Genomic DNA, 18,727 nt, shown 5'->3' on the forward strand with positions numbered 1-18,727 from the left:
TGGATGGGCATTTTTGTGTGGCTTGAGGGTGTCTTAGAGACCTGGCATGAGGGGATGGGCTGTGAGTGATGGGCCGGGTGAGGCAAGAAGCGGGCCAGCTGGCACAGGGTGAACAGTCTGCTGGTGCAGAAGTCACAAAGGAACAGGGAGAGGACGAGTCTCCGAGGTGCCAGCCTTGCAGATGGTTGTGGGCAGAGTCTTCAGGGCAGGGGTGCTGCTGTGGCCTCGGAGTTCTCAATTCAGTGGGAGATAAGGCTGTGAGCAAAGTTTGGGGGTGGTCACTGGGGCTCCTAGTGGTCCTTGAAGGAGTGAAGGAAGGACCCACCCAGTAGGGTGTGAAGGGACACTGAGCAGCTGCCCAGAGAGCAGGACCCGGATGTGGCTCCATCCAGATAGGCTGCTGGGGTAAGGATCCGAGGGTCTGGTGAGAGCAGAGTGCAACACCTGGAGAGAATGGAAGGTGGCATTAAGGAGCCCGTGGCCTTCTCTGAGTCTCGGTTTTCCCTCTGTAAAGTGGACGCATTCCACTCTGGCTGAGGCCAGGGTGGATGAGCCGCAGAGGTGAAAGTGTTGGGGCAAAGCAGTGCTGGGGGCATGGCGGTGCCTCCCTCCACTTCTTCGCCCACCTGCAGGAGGCTGCCTGTGAGTGCCAGCTGCCAGTGCTATCCCCTCACTGAGGGCCCCGTGCATACTCCCCACTGCTCTGCCTGGGGGGGGCTCCTGGCCTCACAGCAGTGAACACCCACAGGCCCTGGCTGTGAGCTGGGGGGCAGGGGAGTCCTTTGTCTGCAGGGCTCCAAGGGTGTACCCCCCAGCCCTGGGAGGGTCCTCAGGAGCCTGCCCCCAGCCCAGGCAGGAGGGATGCCAGAAGGCAGCGTGGGAGGGGAAGTGGGAGCCTGCAGCATGTGGGGAGACACCAGGGGCTCCCGGATTGCACCCCAAGGAGCACGGGCATGGATGACCTCACCATCCCCAGGAGCTCCCACGGGGTGGGGGGTCCTGACAGAACCCAAGGTGAAGTCCAAGGGCCGAGGGCAGCCCCACCAGGCTATCGGCCTAGGGGTGAAGGGCATGATGCTCTCAGACCACCTTTCCCAGCTAGGGGACCTCAGTCAGGTGTCCATGGACCCAGAGGGCATCCTGGTGACCCTAAGACCCAAGTAGGGCAGGGCAGGTCCTGGCTTCCCAGTCACCCCCCTATCCTGCCCTCCACCCTCAGGCCAGCCTTTTCCTGAGGCCTGGCTGCCAGCTTGGGCCAGCGCTCTGGGGACTGCCACTGCTGGGCTCCCCACCGCAGAGGGGCTCCTCTTGTGGCATCACCTCTGGTCCCTGGGCGCCACCCGGCGGTCCCTGGGCGCTGTGCTTCTGGCTGGGTCTGCCTGCTGCGAGCAGCACCCCAAAATGCTGGTCTTGGGAGCGGGCAGGGCTTGTTCCTGCCGAGTGAACATCGGCTTCTCCATCCTGGAAACTGTTCAGGGCTCAGTTGGAGAGGGCAGTTCTATCTCGACTTAGTACCTATTTAAGGAAAGCCCGCTGTTCTCTGCCTCTGTTATCTCGCCCAGCCCACCTTTTTTACATAGGTGTATTCATTTGCCGCACTTAAATCGTGCAATGTGTAGAGCAAGAAAGGGATTGAGGCATTTAGGCCCGATTCCTCATTTTCACCTGTTTTCGGGTCTTGTTGACCTGAGGTTTCCTGGGGGCGCCCATGCAGAGTCCCCCTTGATGGCAGTTAGAGAGGTGGGTGGCAGCAGGGGTAGACCAGAGGTGGGGCTCCCGCAGCCCAGGGCTCCGGGAGGAGGCCCTGCTGTGGGCTGAGACATCACCGCGAGTCCCATTGCTCTCCAAGGGCTCTCTGCACAGCTGTGAGCACGGCTGACGTGTTCCAGGAGCTCAGGGCTTTAGTGCTTGCCTCCCGCCATCCCCTGTCTGCACACCGCAGGCGGCAGGCAAGGCCCACTAGTGACTTTTCAGTGTCCAGGCCTCTGCAGTGTCAGAAATTCAGTGACGTCCACAGAAGTGGTTCCGTTGAAGTAGAAAGAAGTAATTTGCTCTGTGGGGTCTGCGCTGGTGTCCCCAGGTCTCAAGCTTCTCATTGGCCTCAGCCTGGACCATCACAGCTCCCCACAAGAGCAGCTGGGCACCTGTCTCCCCACTTGACACTGGGCTCTGCTGAGGAGAACTGAATATCGGGTAGACAAATACCAGCCTCTGTGACACTCCCCAGAGGACACACCTCAAGTCTATTTTTGGAATAAGATAAGTGGAAAGAAAATACAGTACAGTCACCAACGGAAACAACAAAAAATACGATATTTAGCAAATAATTCATAATTTTCCCAGGCTTTATGTGAAACTGTGCTTTGTCCTGGAACGTCTGGGACTTAAAGCAGTTCAGGCGGAGGCAGTCAGGACCAGGCCCTGACGCGTGCAAGGCAGCAGAAAGGTTCACCCCGTGGCGACCCACAGGGGGGTGTTGGTGGAGACAAGGGCCCACAGGTTCTCTCGCATTCTTTGAAGCCCAGCAAGGGCCCCCCTGCAGGCTTGTGTGTGCTCCCTGCACCCAGCCCTGCTGCAGCCCCTCCTCTCTGGGCCGTGTGGAGCCTATGCTTCCATGCAGGCGGGTCTCTAGTGGGCTGCTCCCTCCCCACAGGCCCAGCTCATCGCCCAGTCCATCGGCCAGGCCTTCAGCGTGGCCTACCAGGAGTTCCTGCGGGCCAACGGCATCAACCCCGAAGACCTGAGCCAGAAGGAGTACAGCGACATCATCAACACCCAGGAGATGTACAACGACGACCTCATCCACTTCTCCAACTCAGAGAACTGCAAGGAGGTGAGCCGCCTTCTGCCAGCCCCGCGCTCCACGCCGCGCTCTGGGCGACCGAGCCGGGCAGCCTCAGGGAGGAGCTGCCCAGCGCCCCCCCCAGCTCAGCTCACGGGAGAGAACGCGAGAACAAGCCTTTCTGGGCGCTCACACCAGCCGCTGTCTCCACAGCAGACTGAAGGCGGCCCGAGATGGACGTCGTGCTCCTGCTTCGGAGCTGAGCACTTGTGTGTGGAATGAGGTGTGGGTGTTGTAACAAAGAAGCTGATTACAGTCCGTCTTAATGACCCTGAAAATGTGCCTTTTAATGCTGTTGTTATCATCACTGGTGCTCAGCACCCAGGAGACGTTCCTGAAAAGCGTGGGGAGGCAGCTTTAAAACAGGGTACCTGTGTGCTAGGCCCGGGGGACTTCTGAAGCTGCCAGTAGTGTGGGCCTTAGCAGGTTCCACTGGATCTGCTCAGGGGTACTCAGAAAGTCCTCCTAAGACAGAGGCCCTGGGGATGGCCGTACCCCCCCTGCTTGTTGAATGAATGAATGATTCCTGGATTCTTGTGAATGAGTGAATGGATGAATGATCCTGGCTGCTTTTGAATGAATGACCCTGATTAATTGAATGAGTGAATGGTGCTGACTGTTTGTTGAATGAAGGCATGACCCTGGCTGCCTGTTAAATGAGTGAATGAATGAATGATCCTGGCTGTTTGTCAAATGAATGACTCTGATTGATTGTCCAATGAAGGAATGATCCTGACTGCTGGTTGAGTGATTGAAGGAATGAATGACCTGACTGTGTAATGAATGAGTAAATAATCTGATTGCTTGTGGAATGAGTGAACAATCCTGGCTTCTTGCTGAATGAATGATAGGCAGCTTTCTGAGAGTAACTCTCGAGGCAGAGAGAAAATAGAAGGACTTTTCTAGAAAGAGCAAAGGTCAGGGGCAGGGTTTGAGTCCTGGAGTCTGAGAACATTCCTCTGGCCTCCATTGGCTTGGGAGGGTGAGGGAAGCAGGAGCCAGAACATGGGCTGTGCTTGGGGCTGGGGGAATCAATGCTGGGCATGGGAGGGGAGGAAGTCTGTGTTCCTGGTTCCTGGGATTGTTAGGGGCTCCAGGCGGGCTTGGGAGCCAGAGCCGGACGAGGCCAGGGCTAGGTGAGCAAGCTAAGACGGGCTGGCCTTGCTTCCAAGGACAGGGCTGGCACCACTGTGCTCAGGGGCGTGCTGGTCCTTCGGTGGGTGCTGAGCAGAGGCCCCAGTCCTGGCACCCATCGGGGCACTTCTCATTCTGCTGATTTCCTTGCAGCTGCAGCTGGAGAAGCACAAGGGCGAGATCCTGGGCGTGGTGGTGGTAGAGTCAGGCTGGGGCTCCATCCTGCCCACGGTGATCCTGGCGAACATGATGAACGGCGGCCCGGCTGCCCGCTCAGGAAAGCTGAGCATCGGAGACCAGATCATGTCCATCAATGGCACCAGCCTGGTGGGGCTGCCCCTCGCCACCTGTCAGGGCATCATCAAGGTGGGCGCCCTGGGCCCCTGCCCGGTGGTCACCAGCTCTGCCTTTCTCCTCACACATTGTAGTCCCCACTTGACCCCCGAGGAAACTGAGTCAGAGACTCCCACCTAGTGACCATGAACTGAAGACTCTACCACATGCTGAAGTCAGAGAAGGACCTGGGCCACCCCTGGGGGTGAGGAGGGACCTTTCGTTTCACTTAGCCCAGTTCTGAGCCACGTTGACCCCAGGCAAGGGCTGAGGACCTGTAGATGTAGGGTGACCAATTTGTCCTGGTTTGCCTGGGACTGTCACAGTTAGCCCTGAGTCCCACTTCCTGGGAAGACTGGGAGGGTTGGTCAGCCGACATGGACCTGAGAGCTGAGAGGCCGCTCTGACCATCTGACCTGTGAGCTGGAAGCTTGGAGAGGTGCTGAGCTGACTGTCCCTGGAGGGGGTCTTGCAGAGGGGACACAAGCAGGTGGGACCAGAGGCCTTCACACCTGGCCGCTCCAGGTCTGTAAGAGTCCCTGGGCAGAAAGATCAGACGGGCTGCCCCAGGAGGGGCCTTTGCTCTCTCCAGGGTCTCCAGGCAGTGGCTCTGCCTGTTGGGGGCAGTCCTGTGGCCCTCTGCCTAGGGTCTGCCCTCAGCCCTCTGGCTTGTCCCCTCTCCACCCAGCTGTGGTTTTGGTGCTGGAGGACATGCTTCCCTCCGCGCCTGTCAGCCTGAGAAATGAAGAGCATTCCCGAGGCCAGAACGCTCCATGAGCAGGCTCTGGGAGCTGGCCCAGCTAAACCAATAGGTAACGGGAAGGTGTAGACAGACAGGCATGGGAGAGGCCTCAGTCAGCGGCACCAGAGGCTTGGTTGGCCAGGACCCTCCCTCTGAGGGCTACCACTCCCAGCTACTCCCTCACCTGGGCTCTGACTGGGCTGTTCTTGTGCGTGTGCGCGTGCGTGTGTGTGTGTGTCCAGAGGAGCAAGCTGAGCTGCAGCCAAATTGAGGCTTGAGCCCCTCCTCCTATCTCCCCACCCCCACCTAACCCCAGAACCATGGCCTGGGGCGTCGCTGTCCTCTTTGGGCCTGAGGTCACCCTTGGCTCCAGCTGGCCCTGTCTCGGTGCAGACACCAGAGCCTCCTGCTCACAGACTTTCACTGAGCTGGTTGCTCCCTGTCCTCACCCCGCCATAAGCACAAGCGCCCGTCATTGGAAGGTGTTTTGTTTTGAGGAAGGTGTCTCCACAGCCCTTCCACACAGAAAGTTCTCCTCCTGTAGTCAGCGTGGTGAGGGCCCCTCCCGAGAAGCACCGTGGAGGACGACCTTGGGGCCAGCCTGTGGGTCGTGCACAGTGGTGCTCTGAGCCTGGCCACTGGCTCCAGGAGCAGCTGGTTTTTTCCTGGGTCGGGGGCACACTCGCCAACCTGGGAGACCCAGGAGCCCTGCATACGGGTCAGGGTGATGCCTTTACCCCCTCACAGGGGGACACTGAGGCTGAGAGGGAACTGTCTCCCTTGGGCTCGTGCCCCTGCACTCGGAGCTCCCCCCTGCCAGTCAACTCATTCTGGGCCCAGGCCTGTGAGGGTGTGCATGCAGATGGCATCTTGGGCCCACCTGTGACTCTCGTCCCGTACTCTGCAGGGTCTCAAGAACCAGACGCAGGTGAAGCTCAACATCGTCAGCTGTCCGCCGGTTACCACGGTCCTCATCAAGCGGCCTGACCTCAAGTACCAGCTGGGCTTCAGCGTGCAGAACGGAATCGTGAGTCCACTCTCTTGCCCTGCGCCTCCTCCCCTGCGCATGCGTAGGGCCTGGGTGCAGGGAGCTGGGCTGGCGGCTCTCTGCCCCTGCCGCTGGAACCGCTTCTGTCTGTCAGGCAGCCCCAGCCAGTGGGCACAGCAGCCAGCAGCCAAATTCAGAGCTTTTAGCGTCACCTGGGGCAGGCCTGGGCAGGGAGAGAGGGCCAGTGTGGCCGTGGAATGGGTCCCTCAAGCCCTGCCCTAGGCACCCTTGTCCCTGTGATGGCTGTTCTCTGCGGGCACCTACTTTGGAGGCAGGAGGCTTTTACAGCCACTGCTGTCTGGATGCACACAGCCAATGGCAGTGTCAGACTTACTATGTTCAACAAGCAGATGTCCACTCATTTGTTCATTCATTCACTCATTTACTCACCCATTCAGAGCCATTTGTGAGGCACCTGCCCTGTGTCAGGTGCTGTGCCAGGCACTGGAGAGGGAGGAGGGCTTCCAGGAGGAGGTGATTTTGGGCTTGCGTGAGTGTTGGTCTGCCCAGACATCTGTGCCTGTTCCTTGGGCCAGAGCTCTTCAGCCCAGAGTTCCTGCCTTCTCCTCAACCCACGTTTGGCCCGTGTGAGTTCCATTTCCTTGGTTGTTCCTCCTGCAAAGGTCCTGGTGGGCAAGGACATGACCACGGATAGAGGATGGAAGAGGGGAGGCCAGTCATTCCCAGATTGCTTAAGCTAGCCCTAGTTATTAAAGAACCAGGGAAGAGATTATGCGGTGGTGTGAGGTGAGGGGGAAGGTGTGTGCACCCACTCACAGCCACAGAGAAAACACATGTGAGAACATTCTAGAAAGGCAGCTGTAAATGAGACAAAACTTCCCCATTGCTGTCTGGTGCAGAAGCGTGGAGAGGTGCAGAGAGCTGGGAAGAGCCACAGGGCTTGGGCTCCAGGCCCGTTTTTGTTGCTTCTGCTGGAGCACACTGCTGCTGTGACAAATATTCCCCAGATCTTGACATAGTAGGAGTTGGGTTCTCAGTCATGTCACAGTCCAGTGTGGGAGGGGGCCATGCTCCACAGAGCCGCTCGAGGTCCAGGCTCACCCTCACCTGGGTTTTGGAGGCCCCACTGGCCGCTCTGAGTCTGGCTGGCAGCTGAAGGAAGACAGAGACATAGATGTGGCCCTTGCCATTTCTGCCACATCCCACTGGCTGGACAGAGCTCAGCCACACACCCCATAAAACACAGGGCAGGCTGGGAAGGTGGTCCAGCTGGCCCCCAGGAGGAAGAGGGAAAGGGTATGAGGCCATCTAGCCAGTGCTGGCCATACATTCCTAGTTGTGTGACCTTGGGCAAGTCACTTAATCTCTCTAGATTGTCCTTAAAAGGTGGTTGTGAAGATTAACTGAGAAAATCCATAAAGAACACTGAGATGTCCAAGGAGGGCACCCTGTGCCCACTTCTGCAGAGGGGAAAGGCCCCTTGGCACTTGTACCCAGGCACAGGTGCCCAGCCAGATTGTCTGCATCCCCTTTGAGACTTCTGTTGGGGACAGTGCATCTGCCCCTGGAGCTGGCCAGCAGGTGGTCTGGCCTGGCCCTACCCCGCCTGGCCACTCTGTACACACATGTATCCTGGGCGCAAGCAGCTACCCCAGCTAATTTAGAAGCTCTGCAGGAAGTCGACTGGGGTCCCTGCCTGCAGCTGCTGAGCTGTGTGGACGGGCAAGGGATCCACACTCTGGAAAGGGCTGGCATGGGGCTTCTGACCTGCCTGACATCCTGAACCAGCACGCAGGGCTCGTCTGGGTGTTGTGCTGCTCCGGCAGTGCCTCCCTCCTCGGCATGGGGGCAGGTGGATGAGGGCGAGGGCTGTCAGTAACCCTGGCAGTCCCCATGAGGGGCCCTGCAGCACTGGATCGGAGTGTGGGGCCCAGCCTCTACCTTCTGCGTGCCACCGGCAAGCTCACCATCCTCTCCCTGTACCCTGCCCAGCCCGGGTGCATGGTCTTTGTCTGTAGAATGCTACTCGGTGCAGCCCCATCCCACAGTGAGCCCTGCTGGAGGACGGCGTGTTGTGTCAGGGCTGGCTTTCCCTAAATGGCCGTGGCCAGGCCCCCTGTGTGGGGGCTGAGGGGGCTGCCTGTTCTTGGGGCCTGTGAGCCCAGGACAGGCCTGATGCCCCCCATCCCCAACACTTTCCTCTGTGAGCTCATTTTAATCCTCACAACAGCCAGAAGAAGAGCACAGGGACTGGTGAAGAAGCTGGGGCACAGAGAGGTTTGGTGACTTGCTCCAGGTCACACAGTTAATGAGGCCATCTGGGACCGTGGAGGGGCGGGGGGAGGAGAAGAGACAAGGAAGGGGAGGGGCTCTGGTTTGTGTTTCGTGGGGACTAAATTAAGGTGAGCAGGAAAGGACGGGGATGCTGGGCCTGGGAAAGCAGTAGTGAGGACAGGTGCAGGGCAGCCTGAGGTGAAGCCATAGGCCTTTCTTCTCAGAGACCGGGGGAGGGGAGGTAGCTGGGGAGAAGGCAGGGTGACAAGGGGGCTCCCCCAAGGAGGTACAGGAGAGGGTCTCTGCAGGGGGCGGTGGACGTGCTGGGGCCGTGTGAGTGGCCAGGAGGCTGAGGGCAGTGAGGAGGGCAGGGGGGCTTTTCAGAAGGTTTGGGGGGTGCAGGGTCAGGGTAGCAGCAGATCTAGGCTTTTTGGGGCCTGGAGCTGGGGGAAAATAATACCCAATTCTGAAGACAGCATTGCCAGGGCCACCCCCCCGACCCCCAGCCAGGTCACAGTTGGACCCGGGTCCACAGGACCCGACAGGCCCTGAGGCTAGTGTCATCCGTTTCTTGGTGCTTCTGCCACTGGTCCAGAGTCCCACTTCCAGGGTGTGTGGGTGAAGCTTGGGGCCCAGGGCACTGCTGTGGACGAGGAGCAGCACAGCCCAGAGGCGGGTGGCTGGGGGCTGAGAGCTGGGGGCTGTGGGGGCTCTCGGGGGCTTCCGCCCAGGTACATCGCAGCTTGCCCTGAGTGCCAGGGAGGGTTGTAGACAGAGCAGTGAATCTGCGTGGCTTTATCCTATCATGATACGTCTCCCCAGGGATCTAGGAAATTGGATGCAGGCAGCTGCACAAATCAATCCCATCTCCACCTGGCCCTGCATGGGTGGCCTTCAGGCCAGCCATGCTGACCGGGTCCTCGCCTGCCTTGTGAGTACGCCCATGCCCGTAGACAGGTGTGGGGTGTAGGGGCTGGCCGTCCAGGCTTGGCCCCCAGGGCATTCAGAGGCACCTCTACTAGGTAGCTACCAGCATCACCACCTGTGGCCAGGGCACACCCACCACCTGGGCTGTGTCTAGTTGTCTCTGGTGGCTGATGAGTGCCCCAGGCTTCTCCACTCAGCTGGGGCCTCACAGGAGGAGTGAGTTTGGGAGAACATTCAGGAGGCCTGAGGTGCTGGCTACTCCTGTCCAAGGGTTTGCTCTGGGCACAGAAGAGCCATCCCTCACTCCTCACAGCGTGGTCAGGTTGGGACCAGCGGCCCCAGGGGCCCTGGGCCTCGGCTTCCAGCCCGCCCAGCCTCGCCAGAGGGGCCTGGCCTGGTAGCTGTCCCCTCCCATGTGGTGTGGTCTTCTGCTGCCTGCAACAGTGGAGCCCTCCCCTAGGTGTCACCTCTCTCATCACCACTGGGCCTGCTTGTCCCTAGTGCCCAGTGAGTCTCTCAGGAGGCTCCCACCCTCACCAGGCCCTGCCTGGAGTCCTGGCTTGAGCTGGCCTGGGACAGCCATGGGGCGACCCCTCAGCCTGCACACATAGTGTCCATGGGTGAGTGGTGGCAGGACACCTGGCTAGGAAACGGCATTTGTCAGCTCCTGCGCAGACCCACTGTGGTTTTCTGCCAGATTACTGCACAAACATTTCCCGTGGCAGGTGGCAGGCCTTACTGTGCAGGGTGAGCAGTGAGATGAAATATGTCCCAGCACTGGGGTGTCTTGGTAAACCTGGGTGCTGTCACGTGAGACGGAGAGGGAGGGGCCCTCTGCACAGCAGTCAGTGTGTGCATGTATGTGTGTGCGTGTGTGAGCGTGCATGCATGTGTATGTCTGTGCATGGGTATGTATTTGGGGCGGGTGCACCTGTGCCTCTCGGACCCCACCTGGCTTCATCCTGGAGTTTAGTGTGTCCCATCCTCTCTCCGGAACAAGAGGGCCCATGTGGCTAAGAAGCTGTATTATGTTATAGAATCTGCCTCTCCCACCACCACCCCTTCTTCTTTAAGCCCTGACTCCTAGGACGTCTATTTCATTTTGTTTTGTTTTTGTTTTTTTAAATTGTGGTAAAATACAATTACAGTTTAGTGTACAGTTTAGTAGCGTTAAATACATTCACATTGTTGTGCAGCCAATCTTAAGAACTCTTCATCTTGCAAAACTGAAACTCTGTCTGATTCAACACTAACTCCCCACTCCCTCCTCCCCCAGCCCCTGGCAACCACCATTCCACTCCGTGTCTATGAATTTGATGACTCTAGGGACCTCATATGAGTGGAATCCTACAGGATTTGTCCTTTTGTGACTGGCTTATTTCACTTAGCATGTCCTCAAGGTTCATCCATGTTGCAGCAGGTGTCAGGATTTCCTTCCCTTTTAAGGCTGAATAACATTCCACTGTAGGTGTGTACCATGTTTTGTTTATCCATTTATCGATTGATGGACACTTGGGTTGTTTCCCCCTTGTGGCTGCTGTGAACATCAGTGTGCGAGACCTCTGTTTTCCAGTCTGTCTGGTTTCGTTGTTGCAGGTGCTCCTAGACCCCCAGTCCATCTGTCTGGGGTCAGTTCTAGGAACCAGGAAATGAAGGCCACCCCATGGGCAAGTTCTTCCCACCAACCTAGGGCATCCCTGTGGAGCTGGTGTCTGTGAGGCTGGTTCAGTTAGGGAACAGTGTTATCTGTCCCTGTTTCACAGATGAGGACTGAGGAACAGGGAGGTGAGGTACCCTGCCCCAAGGCTCCCAGCTGGGAAGTGGCCGAGCGGGGATTGGGCCTGAGGCTGGCCATCATGGGGAACACGCCCACTGTTCATCATCAGATGCTTGTGCAGTGTCAGGGTATCAGTGGGTGAGTGTGCGCATGGATTTGGTGGCATTTATGACCAGTACAGTGGCTGATGTGTCTGTATCTAGGGCCCGGGGAGTTGATAACCAATCAACAATGTGCATACGAGGCCCTGGTAGTAGCTTCCGTCATGGCCAGCCAACCAGTCTCTCCTCACTGAGACTGCAGGGACCACTGTGCCCACTGACAGCAGTGTGCCACGCACCAAGTTCCCCGGAGTCTTCTGGAAAAGTTTGCCGACATCTGAGTTAGTCTTGCACAAGTGCTCTTTCCATTTTCAGCTTCATTACGCCCAATGAAGTACAATGCATTAGTTTGCAGACAGGCTCTGGATGACCCAGTTAACACTGTTTCTAAATGGATCTCTCCTCTCTCTTCCCGCAACACCATTCAAGAAATCAGGAAGTCTCCAGCTGGGAGGCATCAGCCTTCCTCCTGACAAGTGCACCCTGTGAAGTTAGAACACTCTATGGCCCCGGTTCCTGTGGGGCGGGCCTCGTTTAGGAAGGCCAGCGGCCTGTGTGTGTGCACGTGGCCCTCTCCTTAGCTCTTCCTGCTCCCCTTCTGCCCCCTCCGCCAGCCTGCCCCCCCAGATTCCAGCCAGGTCACCCACCAGGGTCTGAGTCCATCCTCCTGGCAACCCTCTCTCAAGATGCAAAGCCATTTTCTCCCTCTCCCCTCTTCACCTTCTTTCCTCGAGTCTCTGTTACTGAACCAAGTGGGCTTACCTCCTGGTGAGTTAAATAAGACTCTACATCAGTGGAAGTTGTCTCACAAAGTAAAGTGTATTTGTAGCAAATAGGTGGCCATGAGGAATCATTTCCAAAGTCATGGTGTCCCCAAACAAAGGGAAGCAGGAAGTTTTTTTTTTTTTTTAATTTTTCCCCCAAAGCCCCAGCAGATAGTTGTATGTCATAGCTGCACATCTTTCTAGTTGCTGTATGTGGGACGCGGCCTCAGCATGGCCGGAGAAGCGGTGCCGGTGCGTGCCTGGGATCCGAACCCGGACCGCCAGTAGCGGAGCGCGCACATTTAACCGCTAAGCCAAGGGGCGGGCCCAGGAACTTTTATTTGTTTGGGGAATGAATATTCAAAAGGGAGAGGCGGGTATTCGATGCACAGGCTCAGTTGGAGAACATGCTTCCACATAATGAGGCCTAAGCTCCTCCTGGAGAGATCTTTGCATTAAAAATAGGGCAAAGGTCATGGGCATAGCTCTTGTGGTGAGGTTTGGTCAGTTTCAGGATGGTTGGTGCTTACATTTCCCTTGAGTTTCTCACTTGGTCAGTTTCAGGATGGCTGGTGGTTACATCTCCTTAACATACAAAAGGAAAAGAAACAACTGGGAAAGGTGCCTTGAGAAACTCAATTGCTTCCAAACCCACCTATGAGTTTCTCAAGGCACCTAGTCATTGACATGTCCAAGACTAAGGAGGAAGCTGCCCCCAGCGATTTAGTCAGGCACCTTCTGCAGAGTGTCCCAGCTTCTTTCGGGAGCAAGCTGGACCTAGCCTCACACTTGGTCGGGCTGGGAAGTGAGCCAGGCCATCCTGAAGCACCTTGTTCAGGATCTTCAAAGCCAGTTACACTGGGTACAAAATGCCCTTAAATCATTTGGGGGAAACAAAGAATAAAAGTTCATCCTTAACGCTGTGTGGAGTGTTTGGGCAGTCAGGGGAGCAGGGCCTCCACCTGACAGACGGGTGCTCCCCCTTTCTGGAAAATAGATGGCCTCAGGTCAGCCTGTTTCTCTGCCCATACCCTGGCCCGAGTGCCTGGGTTCCAGGACTGTGACCAGCTCTGCTGCAGGAGTCCAGGTGCTGGGAAGCAGTGGCCTTGTGCTGTGACATCAGTTTGCATGCATGTCTCCTTCCAGAAAGAGAGGGACCCTGAGCGCTGGGAAGGACTCTGAGTGCTCTGGGCACCATGCCAGGATCCGCACACACATGGTCTGGAAAGGCCTGTGGCGTTTGTGACAAGGCAAATCTTACAAAACAAATGGCAGTGGGAATCCTGTGGTGCTGCCAGCGTCAGGCTACGGTCAGTGGCCGTTTAAGCCTATCTCAGCCTTAACAAGATGCCACTCCAGGTCCTGAGGGAGAGAACTGGGGAGGTGGGGGCAGGCAGGGTGGAGCGGTCCTGTCTGAGGCTGGGAGAGTCGGCCCCCAGTGGCCCCGGAAGTGAGATCCAAGCCTCACGAGCAGGCCCGGCTGGGGGCCGGATGAGAAGTGTCCCTGACACAGGCGGGAGTCCCCGAGGTGAGGGCAGAGGAGGTTCTTGGATAACTGGAGCCTTGCCATGGAGCGGAAAGAGCAGCGCGTCAGGGAGAAGGGCCTGCTGTTCTGCCGGAATCTTCCACCACCTGCAGCTGTGCTTCCTGCCCGCAGGCCGACCCTTGACCTCTCAGAGTGCTGACCAGAATCCCCCTTCCTGTCTCTGGGTCGAGGTTCCCTGCCTTTTCAAGTATGAGGACCCCTAAAACGTCATCAAAACCTCAACAAGACAATAGCCATGTGGTAGTGTTTTCAGACTGAGGAAACTGTAAGGACGAAGCCCACTGTGAGTTCAGTGAGGCCTTTAGGTGACACGGGGGGCCGCTGGGCACTCGGGGGACAGGCTCCCTCCAGCTGGGCCTCCCTGCCTGCTCGGGGCTCCATCTTTCTTATCCTCAAGCAGGCCTGGTGGGGCGCAGCCTTCCAGGGCACGGAGATAATGCAGAGGAAGGGGCTCTGGGGTCCCGGCGATGCTGGCCGAGGTGCCGGGGGTTGGGGTGACAGGTGGGGCGGACAGAGACCCTTCTAGTGATGGCTGTGTTTTCTCTCAGGAAGCCTCAGCCCCAGGGGCGCTGCTGTTGGACCCCCTGCCTCTGCTCCCATGCTGTTCCTAGATCACTAACCCGGGTCCTTGGACACAGCCGTGGTGGGGAGAGGCCTGGTGCCCTTTCAGATCCCTCCCCCGCTGCCTCTCCAGGACTTCAGCATTCCTCCCACCATGGTGCTTTCATTCCTGCACCTTTCGTGGGTTCCCCAGGGCCTGGCAGAGCCCCCCGGGAACCGTTGGGGAGCGGATTGCCCACCTTCTCTCCATGAGCTGACAGCTCTCGCCCTGAGCTCTGTTCTCCTGTTGTCTGCGTGGGGGTACACATTTCTGATGCCTCGATCTTTAGTGAATTTCACAGTCTTAGGGGCTTCATCGTCATTTCCCCAAACTCTTTCCATTTGTTGGCTTGTGAAATCTTCACCTCCTCATGAGGTGGGAACGGTGACTGTCTTCGCTTGAAAGAGGAGCAGAATGTGGCTGGCAGAGAATCTTCCAGAATGTGCTTTACCTGTGCACTCCTCCAGCCCTTCACACTCCGCTGACACAGAAACAAAGGCTCTGGGGTGGCTGCGGGAGCAGGTTGCACTGTGGGGGATCTGGGAAGCCTGATGGTTCTCCCACATGCCATTTTTAAAAAACATATTCCAAATCATAAACCTCCCCATTCGTGAGTCAGCAGATGGCATGTGCAGCATTTGTCATGTGGGGCTTCTCCCTCTACGTGATTAACTTCCCTTCTCCCATCCTTGGGGACAGGAGTGAGTGCCTGGCAGGTGTGGCGGGAACTTGCGTGCTGACCTGATACACGTGTCTGCTTAGATCTGCAGCCTCATGCGAGGGGGCATCGCGGAGCGAGGCGGTGTCCGTGTGGGCCACCGCATCATCGAGATCAACGGGCAGAGCGTGGTGGCCACAGCCCACGAGAAGATAGTCCAGGCTCTGTCCAACTCTGTCGGGGAGGTAAGACCACGCTGATCCCCTGCCCTGTCATTTTCCTGAAGCCACCATCCGAGTCTAGGGGCATCTGGGCCCAGACATTTCCGTGACCAATGTCTAACCCGAGGGGGTGTATGAGGTGTTTGAGAAAGCCATTGGTCCCCGCCCTTCTCAGGAGAGCCTGTCCCTGCCCAGACCTCAAGCTTGTTCTGCTGGTTGGTGTCCTCCCATCTTGACATCTGCGAGCCACCCCCTTTCCAGGCAGCCCTGGGCATCAGCTGATCTGGCCGGGCTGTGTCCCTCACTCAGAGAGTGCCCGTGACAAGGGTGAGCAGAGTGGCAGGTGGCGTGCTTTTGGCTGTCCTGTTCTAGCTATTTAACTGTGCAGCACACGGGCGGGCAAAGGGAGGGGACAGAGGTCCTCTGACACTGTTTCTGGAATTGGATGTTGCATGCTGAGTTTGGGAGCCCCGCCCTCTGCAGGACCCACCCTGCCAGGGCCTGAGGCTCTGGCCCCCACGGAAGTGGGGCCGTCCCTCTGCCCACTGCCTGCTTCTTCCTGCCCACAGAGCCGGCCAGCTGTGGCTGCTTGTCCCTTTCCTGCTTCGCTGGCTTTAACCTTCCTTCTCTAGTTCTTTCTGGCATCAGTGCGATGCCAGCGTGAGGATGGACGAGGGTATGGAGGGGAGGGGCACAGGTTTCCTCAGGGAGCTCACGGTGAACAGGGGGACTCCGGGTGAGAAGTAAGATGCTAAGTGGGTGACACTATAGTGCCACTGTGGTGTGCCTGGGAAGGAGACCACACCCAGTGTGTGTGTGTGCGTGTGAGTGTGTGTCACGGTGAGTGAGGGTGTGTGAAAGGGCCAGAGTGAATGGGGTGAGGGTCTCCCTGGGAGAAGTGTGGGAGGCTGAGACAGAGCTGAAGAGGTGGGTCGGCAGAGGGGACAGTTGTGAAGGGTGCAGGTGCTGGCTTGGGAGCTTGGGTTTGATCGAGGGCTGTGGGGAGCCCTGGGGAATTTTGAACGGGACAGCAGCATGCTCAGAGTCTGTGGCAGTGCCGGGGAAGAGGGCGTGGTTCCATCTTGGCAGCCTGTGGGGTGGGGCAGGCTCTGCCTTGGCCCCTGGGTGGGATGGTGTTTCCCGAGGGGGCTTGAGATCACATCCTTTCCTGGGGTCACATCAGCATGCTCAGGATTTTGTGACTCTACCAGGGCTGGGGAGGAGGCCGGTTTTCCCCTGGATTGGTGGTGGCAGACGGCTGGCTCTCAGGAGGGAGAGGGGGCCAGGTAGGCGCCATTAGCCTCCTTTTACAAATGGCTTCAGAGAAAGGAAAATCCAATTTTCCTAATTACATGCTTTGAAATGGCTGCCCCAGTGGGGCGATCAGCGTCACACCTACGAAGAAATCAATCAGGTGGATCAGTCGGGTGGAAGAGTCGGGCCTGGGGTGATGAGAGAGGTTTCCAGCTTTTCAGACCTGAGATGAACTGATATTCAAAAAGGTGCAAAAGCGGGCCGAGGCTGTGTTCAGGCCGGCCGCCGGACCTCACACTTGCCTGGCCAGGGCTGGGAGATTCAAGTGTCTGCCTGCATTTTCCATCATCCCTGAGCACCTTTGGAAAACTGGTCACTGATAAACAAGACTTGAAGTTCTGATGAGCCTTGGGGGTGGGTTTCAGACTGAGGAATTGCAGACAATGAATCTTCTGATGGGAAAAGGCATACTGGGGGGATGAGGGAGGTAGCATCTAAATTGATGGAACAGATGCTGGTGGTGGGGGAGGGTGGGGAGCATGTGTGACAATAAGAAAACACGTCTGCAAAACTGGCCTTTCTGGGTTGGTCAGACGAGGGCCTGAGACCTGCTTGCTGGAGGAAGGGCAGACCTGGGGGGCGGCTGCACCCCTGGCCCACCTCTCGCTGGGCACCGAGAGGGTGAGGCCAGCAGCGCCCATGCCAGCCAGACCTCCCAGAGCCAGCCCACCTGCAGCGTCCTGAGCCTGGCGGTCCTACTAGAGCAGAGCTGAGGGGACGGCAGAAGCACAGCCCACCCTCTCTTTGCCTCCAGTGGTTTAGTTTCTTCCTGCCAGTGCCCTTGAGGGATTTTGGGGTGCGTGCCCCACACGGCCAGTCTCCCTGGGGAGCGGTCTTGTGTCTTGCTTGTGTACACAGCCCCCCTTGGAGCCAGGGAGTGAGGCCAGGCCCTGAAAGCTCATTTGCTAACTGATCCCCAGAGGATGGGGGCCTCAGAGAGCAGGTTCCCAGCCCCAGAACACTCGCTTCCTCCAGGTCCATGGGAAGGACTGTGTGGCCTTCACCCCCTCCTCACTGACACCAGGCCTACACCTGGCAGTTTCTGCAGAGGCCTGGGCACCCCCTGCCTGCCCCCAGCCGGCTGGGCAAACTGTAGTCACAGTTAAAAGTCTGATGTTTCGTCCCTCTGGTGTTGGCTTGAGTAGAAGGGAAAACTAGCACGTGACCGTGTGGGAAAGGTCAGAGTGAGGAGACGCCTTCCAAATCACCACAGGCAGGTCCTTCTGCGTCCTTCACTCTAAAGCTGGTATTTTACACAGAAAACCCCAGGGATTTTCTCAGCCAGTGGGGCAGGGATGTTTGTGTTCAGTTGATTGCAGGAGGGGAGGAGAGAGGGGAGGAGGGAGGTAGAGCCGGTTCAGCCCTGCTTTTGTTGACAGATCCACATGAAGACCATGCCCGCCGCCATGTTCAGGCTCCTCACGGGCCAGGAGACCCCGCTGTACATCTAGGCCGCCAGCCTGTAGTGCCCAGCCCGCCCGGGCCTGCAGGAGCCGAGGCCCAACCCAGGACCTGACCCCTGACCCCACAGCCCACCAAGGACACTGGCTCCCCTAAAGGGCGTGCCCTCAACACCTACTCTTTTTTGGACAAAAAGGGGTATGTCTTTATCAAAGGAGCGTCACAGGAACCAGTCTTTGTAGAACAGTTGAGTATTTTGCCGCATCCTGCATTTCCTCGTTTCGACTGCCCAGTGTGTCTGTTTGTCCCTCTGTGGTGTGGAGTGTGTCTTGCTCCCTGAAGCCGTGGAGGGCGGACGTGGGTGCCTCTGGAGGCAGCTGTGAAGGGAGTCCTCGAGGACAGTGAGCTCGTGGGGTGGCAGTGATGGCTCCTCCTGCCCCTTTGGCTGGGGGTCGGGGTTCTTCGGGGGGAGGGCACCCCGACAGCACCGAACCGGCTGATTTGGCTGCTGCCTCCTCGGCGGGAGTGTGGGCAGCCCAGCTCTCAGGATGTGACTTGTTATTGAATTTGGGAACATGTGATTGTATTTAACAAGAAAGGCGACGTTCCTGAGTTAAATAAAAGATGATGGCCTCAACAGCGAAACTCCATATTTATTTAGATAATGCCACTGTTTTGACTTTTATTTTGACAAGATGTTCTTCAGACTTTAGGGTTTTCCCGACAACCTGTCACCAGTCACCACACCCGCTGCTCATGTCCTCACCTCTCCCGAGTCTCTGTGGGCTTCCCTGGACTCCTCCCTCCCTGCGGCTGCCAATCCCGGAAGGCCTCCCCACTGGGCGGGCGGGCTCGCCCTCCTCCCAGGGGCAGGGAGAGCAGGGGGGCATTGCCCTCGGTCTGCACATGCACCCACACACATGCTCCCCCCACAAAAGAAAACAAAACCCACATCAGAAAGCGCAACCCCTGCCATTCCTGGGGCAGCCAGTCGTGGGCGCGGGTCACTTGGGGAGCCAGCGCCATCGCGGTGAGCAGTATTCGAGTGTGTGTAGATGAAATGAAATGTAGTCTAGTTCAGTT

General features: G+C 57.7%; 1 protein-coding gene across 7 annotated transcripts in view; it reads left to right on the forward strand.

Moving 5' to 3' along the window:
- Positions 1 to 18,281, forward strand: part of APBA2 (amyloid beta precursor protein binding family A member 2) — a 230,298-nt gene extending 212,017 nt beyond the window's left edge. For 6 of the 7 annotated variants that reach the window (XM_087428828.1, XM_087428827.1, XM_087428829.1 and 3 more), the window contains 5 exons: positions 2,654 to 2,833; positions 4,130 to 4,342; positions 5,959 to 6,078; positions 14,813 to 14,953; positions 17,623 to 18,281. In XM_087428828.1, coding sequence (XP_087284954.1) covers positions 2,654 to 2,833; positions 4,130 to 4,342; positions 5,959 to 6,078; positions 14,813 to 14,953; positions 17,623 to 17,694 — 726 coding nt within the window. In that variant the 3' untranslated portion in view covers positions 17,695 to 18,281. The remainder of the gene's footprint in view (positions 1 to 2,653; positions 2,834 to 4,129; positions 4,343 to 5,958; positions 6,079 to 14,812; positions 14,954 to 17,622) is intronic. The other variant, XM_087428832.1, reaches the window with a different exon arrangement.
- The last annotated feature ends 446 nt before the right edge of the window (positions 18,282 to 18,727 follow it).

The sequence above is a fragment of the Ceratotherium simum genome, chromosome 3 (genome assembly GCF_057802395.1).
Source record: "Ceratotherium simum simum isolate JZ-2026a chromosome 3, ASM5780239v1, whole genome shotgun sequence".
NCBI classification, from domain to species: domain Eukaryota; kingdom Metazoa; phylum Chordata; class Mammalia; order Perissodactyla; family Rhinocerotidae; genus Ceratotherium; species Ceratotherium simum.